This window comes from Aplysia californica, unplaced genomic scaffold, assembly GCF_000002075.1.
Source record: "Aplysia californica isolate F4 #8 unplaced genomic scaffold, AplCal3.0 scaffold00119, whole genome shotgun sequence".
In the NCBI taxonomy this organism is placed as follows: Eukaryota; Metazoa; Mollusca; class Gastropoda; order Aplysiida; family Aplysiidae; genus Aplysia; species Aplysia californica.
This window is the reverse complement of record NW_004797389.1, coordinates 1287014-1299513: the sequence shown is the minus strand read 5'-3', so window position 1 is coordinate 1299513 and position 12500 is coordinate 1287014. Positions and strand designations below refer to the sequence as shown.

The following is a 12500-nucleotide window of genomic DNA, read 5'->3' as shown; positions in this document are numbered from 1 at the left end:
CTTTGCCCCATCCCCTGGGCTCCTGACTCTTCTGCAGCCTTCTACTGTTACTCCTTAGCCCCTTCTTACTGCTGCCTTTCAGACACACCCCTGATCTTGTGTTAGGTAAGATCTTACTCTTAGCCTTCTCGGAAAAGGGCGAAAAATCTTGGAGGTCCCATGTGAAGTTGCGCACGTTAAAGATCCCTTGGTGGTCCTAAAATCGATAAGAGTAAACTTCGGCCGCCACCCAAGCAAAAATTCTAAATTTCTTTCCAAACAGAAAATGTTTAATGTTTCCCGCGCGCTCATATGAACTGATCCAGTTTCGAGCGCCTTAAAGCACTTTAAAAATTAGTATTAATAAAGAGATAACAGGAATGTTTAAGTCATGTTTCACAACTATGATAGGAAGGGACGTAATGAAAACAAAGACAACCCTATATACAATGTTTATAGAGTTATCTGTCGCTGCCCCCTATCTCTTCCGTTTGGACTGGAAAAACTGGTCACAAACATATACTCCCCCCCTCCTTTTTTGCCTGCACCCCCGCCCTCCCCCCTTTCCACACGCGCGCGCACACACACGCACACACATACACACACACACACACACACACACACACACACACAGAGAGAGAGAGAGAGAGAGAGAGAGAGAGAGAGAGAGAGAGAGAGAGAGACACACACACACACACACGCACACACACTATTGCACTTACACATTGAAACTCCTAATTGCGCTTACACGTTCGCACAAACACTCGCACACACATGCACACCCACACATGTATAATGATATGCACACACATCAACATGCACCCTCTTCCAGGCACATGCACACACACACACACACACACACACACACACACACACACACACACACACACACACACACACACACACACACACACACACACACATTAATGATGGCAAAAACAACTACCGTGATCTTTTAAGCGGTTTTCTTTTGCTTCTAGGATAAAAATTCCCTGCCACGTATGAGTCTTTGTTTTAAAAATACTAATGTAGACATTTTTACGCCCCTAACGACACAATTTAGATAATCTAAGAGGCAGGCTTTTGACCCTTCCTTTCAAGGCCAACCCGGACTTGGAGGAATACAAAATCTCAGAAAAAATACCTAGATACTGTTAGAAATGTTCACCCCTCTCGGGAATTGAACTCGTATCTCCTGCATGTGACAGAGAAGTGTCTGACCGCTACACCATTAAAACAGGTAAAGTCATTGTGTTTTCATAGCAAAACGTTTTGAGAAAAAACAAAACATTTTGTGCACTCCTCGACTGACGCTGTTTGCTCCTGAGAAGTTATTTTTAAAAAATATCTTTCCTTTATCTGAGTGTGATGGAATCAGGCGCTCGTCTGTTTTTGGACATATGGAGCTACTGCAATCAAGCGACAACTCGTCATTTTTCTTGAATTTGGTGAATACTCCTTCTGAAAATACTTTTAAAAAACAACAACTTTAAACCATTGTTTTTCAGTAAAAGCTACCCATAAATGTGCTCTTTAATGGATGGAGAAGGTTTCACTCCTCCTTTTCTTTGTATATTACTGTCTAGCAGCACGTCTAATCTTCAGCACTTGTATGACCTAATTGTGTTGCAGATGCCGTAAGATTTGTACAAAAGCCAGATTGTTCACGGTCTTTTGTTTTGTTCTGTTGTCAGAAAATGACGGGAGCAAGCTGAGTGCGACTGCCCCACTGCCAGTGTTTGTGCAGCAGGCTGCCGCAGCCAAGACGATAGGGTAAGTTCTGGATCTTTTATGTAGGTTATACACACATGCGTACAGACAGACAGACACACAGACACATTTACACATGTACAGCCAGACAAATACACAAACACACTCACACACACACATACATAAACAAACACACAAGTGCACGCACATTCACATACATACAGACAGGCACACAGACATACATACACGTTGGGCAGCAGGCCGCAGCAGCCAAGACGATATGGTAAGTTCTGGGTCTTTTATGTAGGTCAAACGCACATACGTACAGACTGACAGACAGACAGACACACAGACACATTTACACCTGTACTGACCGACAAACACACAGACACACTGACACACTCACACACACACATACATAAACAACACACACTTACATACACACAGATAAACATACATGCAGATATACATACACACACACACACACACACACACACACAAACACACACACACACACACGTGCACCCGTACACACACACACACAGACAGGCACACAGACACATATACATGTTCGGCAGCGGGCAGTAGCAGCCAAGACGATAGGGTGAGTTCTGGGTCTGTTAGGTAGGTCATACACACATATATACAGACAGACACACAGACACATATACACATTTACAGACAGACAGATGTATGATTATATGATAGTTACCACTGATGTAAGATTATACAATATTTGCCTGTGATGTAAGATTATACAATAGTTGTCAGTGATGTACGGTTGTATACGAGTTGTCAATGATGTGAGATTATATAATAGTTGTCAGTGCTGTGATGCTTTATCAGAGTTGTCCATGATGTAAGATATAAATTATACAAGAGTGGTCAGTGATGTAATGTTATATAGAAGTTGTCAGTGGTGTGATGTTATATAAGAGGTGTGCAGTGATGTAAGGCTGTTTAAGAGTTTTCAATTAAATTAAGGCTACACCCTAGTTGCCAACGATGGAAGATTGTATACATGTGTTTTGAGTGATGTAAGGTGATATAAGAGTTGCCAATGATATAAGTTTATATAATAGATGTGTCTTGTCGCTATGTGTTGTCCTCTCTGTGTGTCCTAGTCTTTGTATGATGTCCTCTATGGGTCCTAGTCATTGTATGTTGTCCTCTGTCTGTGTGCCCTAGTCTTTGTATGATGTCCTCTGTCTGTCTCTGTGTGTCCTAGTCATTGTATGTTGTCCTCTGTCTGTGTGTCCTAGTCATTGTATGTTGTCCTCTATGGGTCCTAGTCATTGTGTGTTTTCCTCTGTCTGTGTGTCCTTGTCATTGTATGTTGTCCTCTGTCTGTGTGTCCTAGTCATTGTATGTTGTCCTCTATGGGTCCTAGTCATTGTGTGTTTTCCTCTGTCTGTGTGTCCTTGTCATTGTATGTTGTTGTCCTCTGTCTGTGTGTCCTAGTCATTGTATATTGTCCTCTGTCTGTGTGTCCTAGTCATTGCATGTTCTCCTCTGTCTGTGTGTCCTAGTCATTGTATGTTGTCCTCTGTCTGTGTGCCCTAGTCTTTGTATGATGTCCTCTGTGTTTCCTAGTCATTGCATGTTGTCCTCTGTCTCTGTTATCTCCAGGATACTGGCGAGAGACAGCAACAAAGTTGCCGAGAGTTTGGTCCAGGTGGGTCATTTTGTGTGTTGATAGAAGATTTTGCTCTGTCTTTGTGGGTACCTGAACAACATGTCTTCATGAGGAGATCAGACTTAAACTAAACAAAAAATACAAAAACAACAACATTGAACAATAACATGTACACATACACAAGCACACACAAATACTCACACACAAACATGCACATTCACACTCACATACACACATAAACATACACACTCAAACACTCACACAAATATACCAACCGACAAAAACACACACAGACTCTCACTCAAACATACTTACACAAATGCACACACACACACTCACACACACTCTCTCTCTTACACACACACACACACACACACACACACACACACACACACACACACACACACACACATATAGACACATACACGCGCTCGCACACACACAAACACACACTCAAACACACACACTCACACACACACACACGCACACACACACAAACACAGACATACACACGCATACACACACACGCGCGCAAGCGGGCGCTGGCGCAACACACACTTAAATACACTCACACAAACAAACAAAAACACCCACGCGCACTGACAAACGCAAATACAACATGCCCCCCTCTTCATCTTTTCTCTTATCCCAGTCCACTCAATTTTCTATAAATCGCTCAAAACCCTTCTTTGTGGGTGGTTGGCGGTTGCTTTGGTGTGGTTTGCTTCTTCTTTCCTGTCAAACGTCTATCGTCTTTATCTCCCCTCCTTCGTTTTTGTGTTTATTACTCTCTTGTAACACCTCTAATCTTTGGCACTTATATGACCGTATTGTGTTGCAAGTGCCGTAAAACTCTTACTAAAACTAAAATAAACCCTTCTTTTCCTTTTTCTTTGTATGGGTGGTTGGTAGGTGCTCTGGTGTGGTTTGCTCCATCTTGCCTATCAAACATCTGTCGGCCTTGTTTCTTCTCCCTTTTTTACTTTGTTTAGTACTCTCTAGTAAAACCTTTAATTTTTGTACTTATATGAATTGTTTTTGTTGCAAGTGCTGTAGATTCTCGACGAAACTAAAAAAACCCCCAAACAAACAAACCAAAAAGACCCAACCAACTTTTACGTCCTATTTGTGTTGCACATAAAACTCTTAATAAAACTCAAAGGTTATGTGGTGAACTATTTGTGTTGGAAGTGCCATAAAAACTCTAACTAAAACTGAAAAGTTAAACTTGAGGCAGCGTGGTGGAATCAGGCTCTCGTCAAAATAATCAAAGTGAAGAGACTTGCATTCTTCCGCAGGTTTGTGAATTTTTATCAAATTTTTGTTTTTTGTCTCAACACCTTTCATGCCCTCTTAAGCTAAGGAAATAACTAATCTTTGGCGGCCATTTTCTCACTAATTTTACCTCTGAAAACAGGTGACCCCCCCACCTCCTTCTTTCGCAAATATCTCTACTTGTATTCAAGATAAAAGGATATTTTTCTCATCCAAATAAGGACAAGTAAACAAGCTTTAAGATGATACCAATAATTCTACATGCCCAAAAATTGACGAGAGCCTGATTCCACCACGCTGCCTCACATATGGTGACCTATTTGTGTTGTAAGTGCCGTAAAACTGTGAGTAAAACTAGAACTTCCTGCTTGTTCCCCAGCTGCGAGTGACCCACCATCTGATGTACGCCATGGGGAACACAGACTACGCCGACAGTCAGCGACAGGCCAGCATCACTCTCGAGGTCAGTTCACAACACCATAGAGCTCATTCACAATTATTGTCTCTTCACCATTTTTCCCACAGTCATTATTGTTTCTTCCTAGTTATTCACAATTGTCTTTTCCCCATCTTGTCACTATTGTTTCTTCATAGTTATTCACAGTCGTCTCTTCATAATTATTCACATGTGTGCGCCTGGAGAAAGGTACCAAAAATTGCCACTGACCGTTTCGAGCTACAAAAAAATCACCTTTTTTTTACCCATATGTGTTTGCATAAAAATTGATAGATCCACCATTATTTTACAATGTGCTCAAATGGTTTCATTGTTTTGACTTCAAAATAAATTCGCACAAAAAAGTCAAGGAACAAAAATTCAAAGAAAGATTACAGTTGAACCGAATTTGTTCATTTTTTCCTAAAAGATGCTTTCGATTCTGTAGATTAAATGTGTACAATTTCAGATTTCAACTACAAAGAGAAATTCACGTAAAATGAGTTTAAATCACACTGGTCGGATTTCAAAAGACTGAACACCCATAGTTCTCCACGAACATTGCCAATAGTGGGTGTAGCTACCCCGTTTAACCGCACACTCGGTACAGCATCGACACATGGACAGGAAATGCCTTCAGAGAACTTGTTGCGGTAGGTTCTGCCACTCCTGGACGAGGTATCCCAAGAGTTGTTAAAGGTTTTGTGCAAGAGGGTGGTTTTCCCGTATCTGCAGGTCAGAGTGATCCCAAATGGTCCAATCGTTTGCAGGAGAGGAAGAGCAAGGGGGCGCAGGATTTCGTTCTTTTATCTTTCGCGATCAAATTGCCCTGTATATGCTATTGTGGGGTCCTGGGGTGATCAGAGAAGCATCTCCGCACCAGAACGGACCCTCCACCGTAGGGCGCTCCTGCTGGATGCAGTCAGAGTGGAACCGCTCTCCAGTCGTGGGTTCGTCTCTCTAGGCGCAGAGGGTTGAATCTGGATTCGTTCTAGAAGACTACCTGGTCCCACGGACGTCGTGTCCACTGTGAATGGCGAGCACACCACGCCCGTCGAGCTGCTTTGTGGGGCAGTGTGTGCCGTGGGCGCCTGGCAGGGACACGAGAAGCGACCTGGCTCAACGGAGACGAATCCTCATCGTCTCCTCGCTCTTGTGGACATTGGCTATCCCCCGTTGTTGGCCACTGATGGGTTTGCTGTGGTGGTTGATGACGTCGCGACCTGTCTGACAATGAGCCGGTCGATCCTGTCGTTGGCCAAACGGGGCCGCCCTGGTTGGAGCCTGTCCTTTGCCCTTCCGGTCGCTCGCCATCGTTCTTGCAGCCTCCACATGACTGATGGGGACACCTCAAGCCGACGTGCAACGACCCGGAACGTGGAACCGTCTTGGAGCCAGGAGAGGGCTCGTCCTCTGTCGACATCAGGCAGCGAGCATCGTTGGACCATCTTGTTGTAATGAAACTTGGTCGAAAAACGCTGGCTTATAAAGGGGTGCAAATGAATGATATTCACAGCTAAGACATCTGTTTAGCACGTGCTAAGCTTAGTTTTAGCCACCAGTCTCTATGCCAATGTTGCTGAGTCAGAGAAATCCAGCCCATTTTTCATGCTTTTCGGCCATGTTTCAGCATGCCCTGTGCCGTTGCTGTGAAGCTCGTGTGGGCAAATTTGCTGTACAGACAAACTGTGTCTAGTTGTCAGTGCGTGTGCCAAGTTTGGTTGACTGAGCTGAACGGGTTTGCGAGATATTGAAGTTTAAATTTGACAGGTGAAAACACAAGTTGTTCCTTGACTTTTTTGTGCGAGTTTATTTTATTTTTAATTATTTTGAGGGTAGATTATTATAAAAACAAATAATATTTTTTATAAATTCAAAGACCCCTGTATTCACCATTGAATTTCCTATTAGGTACAATCCTTAACTCAAAGTGGTCAACATCCGACTTTGGTACCTTTCTTCAGGCACACACATATTTCTTTCTTCTCAGTTATTCAGAGAGGCTCTCGTGGCCTAGAGTTTAAGGTGTTCGACTCTCATTCAAAGGTCCCGGGTTCGAATCCCAGTAGCGATGGAAAAGTTTTCTTCTCTAAAATTGTCTCCTATCACTTCCTTTCCTGCTCTCCAGCAGTTTTCTGTCGTCTGCTTTCGTCTCCACTTTCTGCCCCCACCCATTCACCTCCTTTGCCCCCTCCTCTGGGCTCCCGACTCTTTCTGCAGCCTTTCTACTTCTACACTCTTTGGCTCTTTCTTACTGCTGTCTTTCTGCCACACCCCTGATCTTCTGGTAGGAAAGATCTACTCCTAACCTTATCGGACAAGGGCAAAAAATCTCGGTGGTCGCGTGTGCAAGTTGCGCACGTTAAAGATCCCTTGGTGGTCTAAAATCGATAAGAGTAGGCTTCGGCCGCCACTCGGACAAAATTCAAAATTTCCTACCGACTGAAAATGTCTAATGTGTCCCGCACGCTCCTATGACCTTATGCAGTTGCGAGCTCCCTAAAACACTTATTTAAAAAACAAAAACAAAAAGAACCCCAAAAAACCAACAACAGTTATTCACAATCGTCTCTTTTCCATCTTTTTCACAGTTGTCTCTTCATAGTTTTTCCACAGTCGTCTCTTCATAATTATTCCCAATCATTTCTTTATTCACAGTCGTTTCTTTTACATATTTTTCACGATTGTCTCTTCTTAGTTATTCACAGTTATCTCTTCATTGTTATTCACAATTGTCTCTTTGTCAAAACATCACATCACCCCCTCCCGCCCCCACCCCCCAAAAAAAGATAAATGCTTAAACGTGCACGCATTCAAGTAAAAGTAAGCACGAACGAACATAAAACACACACACACACACACACACACACACACACACACACACACACACACACACACACACACACACAGGGAGAGAAAGAGAGGGTATAGAGAAAGAGAGTGAGGACATAGCCAAAAAGAGGGTGGACAGACAGACAGACAGACAGACAGACAGACAGACAGACAGACAGACAGACAGACAGACAGACAGACAGACAGGCAGACAGGCAGACAAGCAGGCAGACAGAGCGAGCGAGAGAGACAGAGAAAGAAAGAGAGAGAGAAAGAATGAGAGAGAGAGACACACACACACACACAAACAGAGAGAGAGAGAGAGAGAGAGAGAGAGAGAGAGAGAGAGAGAGAGAGAGAGAGAGAGAGAGAGAGAGAGAGAGAGAGAGAGAGAGAGAGAGAGAGAGATGCAAACGTACACATACATCTAATTTCATTCATTGTTTTGGGGCCTATTTACGGTGCAAATTATATCGACGTCGTTATTCATCATTGCCGTATATTTAATTAAATAGAAGGTTTTCAGAATAAGCAAAAAACAACAACAACAAACAAACAAAACTCAATAAACAAAAAACAAACAAACAAACAAACCATCTCAATACAAGTACATAATTTGTCCAAATCTGTTTGTGTTTTTACTCTTCACTGCCGGGTAGATGTATCGCTACCCTAGAATTACATAGGGCTCAGCACCTTGTTTCGAGAAATTTGACGTAAAAATGTTTAGCTTCACAACATGTCAAGCTTTTTTAAATGCATCTCTTTGAATAGCTTAATAAGGGCTCTGAATTTTCCTTTTGATTTTGATAGAGCAAATGGGACATTAACTTGTTTTCTGACCCCATGGTCTTAGTAGCTCAAAACAGCCTAGAATGTTAGATGGAACTTTATAATTCTAAAGTGGCAGTATATTTTATACTAATGCGTTCTCCAAAACTGGGTCTCTACCATTTTGTCTACTGGTTCACTGGGGAATTATAAGGAGATGTGATTTCGACTGTACGTGTATTTCTAAATAAGCGGAAAGAAATGTTACGGCTTTGTTTAAATCTCTCTTGAATGAACTTTTTATCTTGGTTGCTCATACGTAGATGGAGTCGTCTCAGCAATGAAGAGTGTTTTTTCCTTTTTTTATGTAAGCGTTTTACGTTGATGACAGCTGCATAAAGTATGATAAAGTCATATGACTATGACCGCAGGGGACACATTACACATTTTTAGTTTGACAGGAATTTATTTTGAATTTTGCCTGGGTGGCTGCCGAAGCCTACGCTTGTCGATTTTAGGACCACCAAGATATCTTTAACGTACGCAACTTGTACACGGAATCTCCGAGATTTTTTCACCCATTTCTGAGAAGGCTATGTGTTTGATCTTGCCTACCCTAAGATCAGGGGTGTAGCTGAAAGACAGCCGTAAGAAGGACCAAGGATTAGCAGTTGAAAGACTTCAGAAACAGTCACGAGCTCAGAGGGGGGGGGGGCAAAGGGGGTGGGGGTTGGGGCAGAAAGTGAAGACGAAAACAGACAACAGGACCTGGTAAGAGAGCAGGAAAGGAAATCAAAGGAGAAATTAATGTTACAGAATAAAATTTTCCGGGTGACGATATATTGCCAAGGGATTGTTACAATTTTGACACTCTACAATTATAGATGACGGTGACGGTAATAACACATGTATCCTGTCAGGTGATTGTGAAAACATTCTTCTCTGTTCCCTCCCCAGCACTTCTGCCGAACATTTTCCATCGTGGACGACCATGTGAGGGATGCCATGGGGGAGGCTCTGTACGATCTGTTCATGGTAACTTCTTATCTTTCCCTTTTGTTGTTGTTGTTGTAGTTGTTGTAGTTGCTGTTGTTATTTTTGGTGGTGGTGGTGTTGTTGTCATTGATGCTGTTTTTGTTGTTGTAGTGGTGGTGATATTGTTGTTTTTTTGTTTTTGTTGCTAATGTTTTTAGTTGTTGTTATTGTTGCTGTTGTTTTGTTGTCGTCGTCGTCGCTGTCGTTGTCGTTGTTGTTGTTGTTGTTGTTGTTGTTGTTGTACAGCTAACGTGTATATGACGGGCACATACGATCTAAGGACACAACAACAAAGACACTCAAGCTTTGGAAATCACACCAAACTTTAGAGGCCATTTTCTCGCTACCCTTTGCATTTGACACCTGGCTACACCTACCTCTTTCAATCACAAATATCTTAACTTTTATTCAAGATAGACGGGTACTTTTTCATTAAAAGCAGGACGACTAAACAAGCTCTTAGACTTGATTCGGCCGTGTCATGACATACGGTATTTGATTCTGTCTCAGTCAACACAACTGAAAGTTGAAACACCTGTCAATATGCCTCTCAAAAGTTGGAATCATCATCATCATCATCATCATCATCATCATCATCATCATCATCATCATCATCTTCATCATCTTCATCATCTTCATCATCATAGATTCAAGTCTATCCATCTTGAGGTTGTGTGGGCGGTTGCATGGCGGGTGATTTTGTGCACTCTTCTTCTTCCTTCCTACCAAACATCTATCGTCTTTATCTCTTCATCTATCGTCTTTATCTCTTCTCCTTTTATACTCTCTTGTAACACCTCTAATCTTAGACACTTGCACGACCTGATTGTGTAGCAATTGCCGTAAAACTCTTACCAAAACTAATACTAAACTCTGTGTAATGATAATGTGTTTTAACCCTATCTGTACGTCGTGTTTTACTATAGAATCCGTGGGGAACTCTGTGCCACCACTTTCCAAAGAGGAAATTTACTCGTTAATCCGATCCGTACGCTTTGCATAGCTGTCTGTCAAAATGTTTTTTTAAAAAAGAAATACTGAAAGTTTCAAAGAGGTCTTCGTACTAGAAGTATTCTAGATTGCGAAATGACCCCAGGGCGTACGGATAGGGTTAAGTGATTCTTTTCGAAAGTCTACATGCTCAACAGAACCTGTGTTCTCAGTCTAATGACCTCTGACTTCTGTTTCAGTCTAACCCGGAGACACTCTATCTCAACATGAGCCACGTGCAGGCCGACGTCCTCGTCTCCAACAAAGTCAACATTCCCAGACGTGAGTTGTCTCCCTTCTTACATAATAGGGGTACCACAGGGTCAGTCAAATCTGACCGTTGTCCGACCTCTTTGTGATTAGAAATAACTACATACAGCAATCTTGTCTGTTTGTTTTTTAACCCTTCTTTTTTTAGGGTTTTTTTTTCAAATCCAGCGAGAAAAAGAGTTACCAGCGAGACAATGTGGGTGGTTGACGGGTGCTCTGGTGTGGTTTGCTTCTTCTTTCCTATCAAACATATATCGACCTTATCTTCCCTTCTTCTTTTTTATGTTTGTTACTCTCTTGTAGCACTTCTAATCTTCTAGCGCTCATATGACCTTATGCTGTTGCGAGCGCCATAAAACCTCTACTAAAACTAAAAAAGCGAGACAATTTGTTAATTTTGATATGGTTCTTCCGAATTTGATATTATTTTTTACAAAAGGATAGAATGCCTTCTTTTATCACGTAAAGCAGTGGTCCAATTAAATACCTTCTTTGGTCACGTTGTCCAATGAAATGTCTTCTTTTATGACGTGTTTCAGCGGTCCATTGAAATGTCTTCTTTTATGACGTGTTTCAGCGGTCCATTGAAATGCCTTTTTTAAATCAGGGGTTTCAGTGGTCCACTTAAAAGCCTTCCTTTATCACATATTTTTGTAGTCCAATTTATAGCTTTTTTTATCACACATTATCGTAGCCCAATTAAATGCCTTCTTTTATCACATGTTTCAGTGGTGTTTTATCACATGTTTCAGTGATGCAGTGACATTTCTTGTTTTATCACATGTTTCAGTGGTCCAATGAAATGTCTTGTTTTATCGCGTGTTTCAGTGATGCAGTGACATTTCTTGTTTTATCGCGTGTTTCAGTGATGCAGTGACATTTCTTGTTTTATCGCGTGTTTCAGTGGTTCAATGAAATGTCTTGCTTTATCATTTGTTTCAGTGGTTCAAGCTGTAGACTGAGCCTGTTGAGGCTATGACCAGAAGACAAAGACAAAGACCAGGGAGCCTTACCAAGCCACGCACACGGGACAACAGAACAAGGAACTAGGAAAAGAAAAGAAAATTTAACTTATGTTATGTCTAATTATGAGTCCATTGAACCTCACCACAAGAATGTTTCCCTGCTGTGTAATGTATCTAAAGGTTTTCAATCATTTAAAACTTTCCCAATACATGTATTCGTTTATGGACAGTAAATGGATATTTTGCTGTAGGCATATATTAATGTTCATTCTTCTGTAAAATTTTACTCATTGTAAAAAGTTAGTTCAATTCTTTTTTCATGAGCAGGTTAAGATGTTAAATTGTTTTGTACCAAGATGCAAAAATGTGATGGACCAACTAAAGTTCAGTTGATATACTTATGAAATAACAGCAAGATAACAATATATTTGTAGCTCCAAACACAATATCGAAGTATGTATTGCTAGTAACCCTGGAAGTGGACCAGTAGTCAGCATACACCACAGACAGACCGCCAACTATCTGATAAGTTCCATCTACAGGGGTGACGGACGTGAATGTTTCAAATAGAGATTGTACATTTTGTGAAAAGTATAATAGA

The 12500-nt window shown here is 41.6% G+C and overlaps 1 protein-coding gene across 1 annotated transcript in view; it reads left to right on the top strand.

Annotated features, from left to right (window-relative positions):
* Positions 1 to 12500, top strand: part of LOC101858704 (armadillo-like helical domain containing protein 1) — a gene marked incomplete at its 5' end in the record, with an annotated part of 17979 nt that overhangs the window by 5366 nt on the left and 113 nt on the right. The window contains 6 exon segments of the mRNA XM_013081185.1: positions 1674 to 1752; positions 3319 to 3364; positions 4980 to 5063; positions 9597 to 9674; positions 10865 to 10946; positions 11877 to 12500. The exon segment at positions 11877 to 12500 is cut by the window's right edge and continues 113 nt beyond it. Coding sequence (XP_012936639.1) covers positions 1674 to 1752; positions 3319 to 3364; positions 4980 to 5063; positions 9597 to 9674; positions 10865 to 10946; positions 11877 to 11896 — 389 coding nt within the window.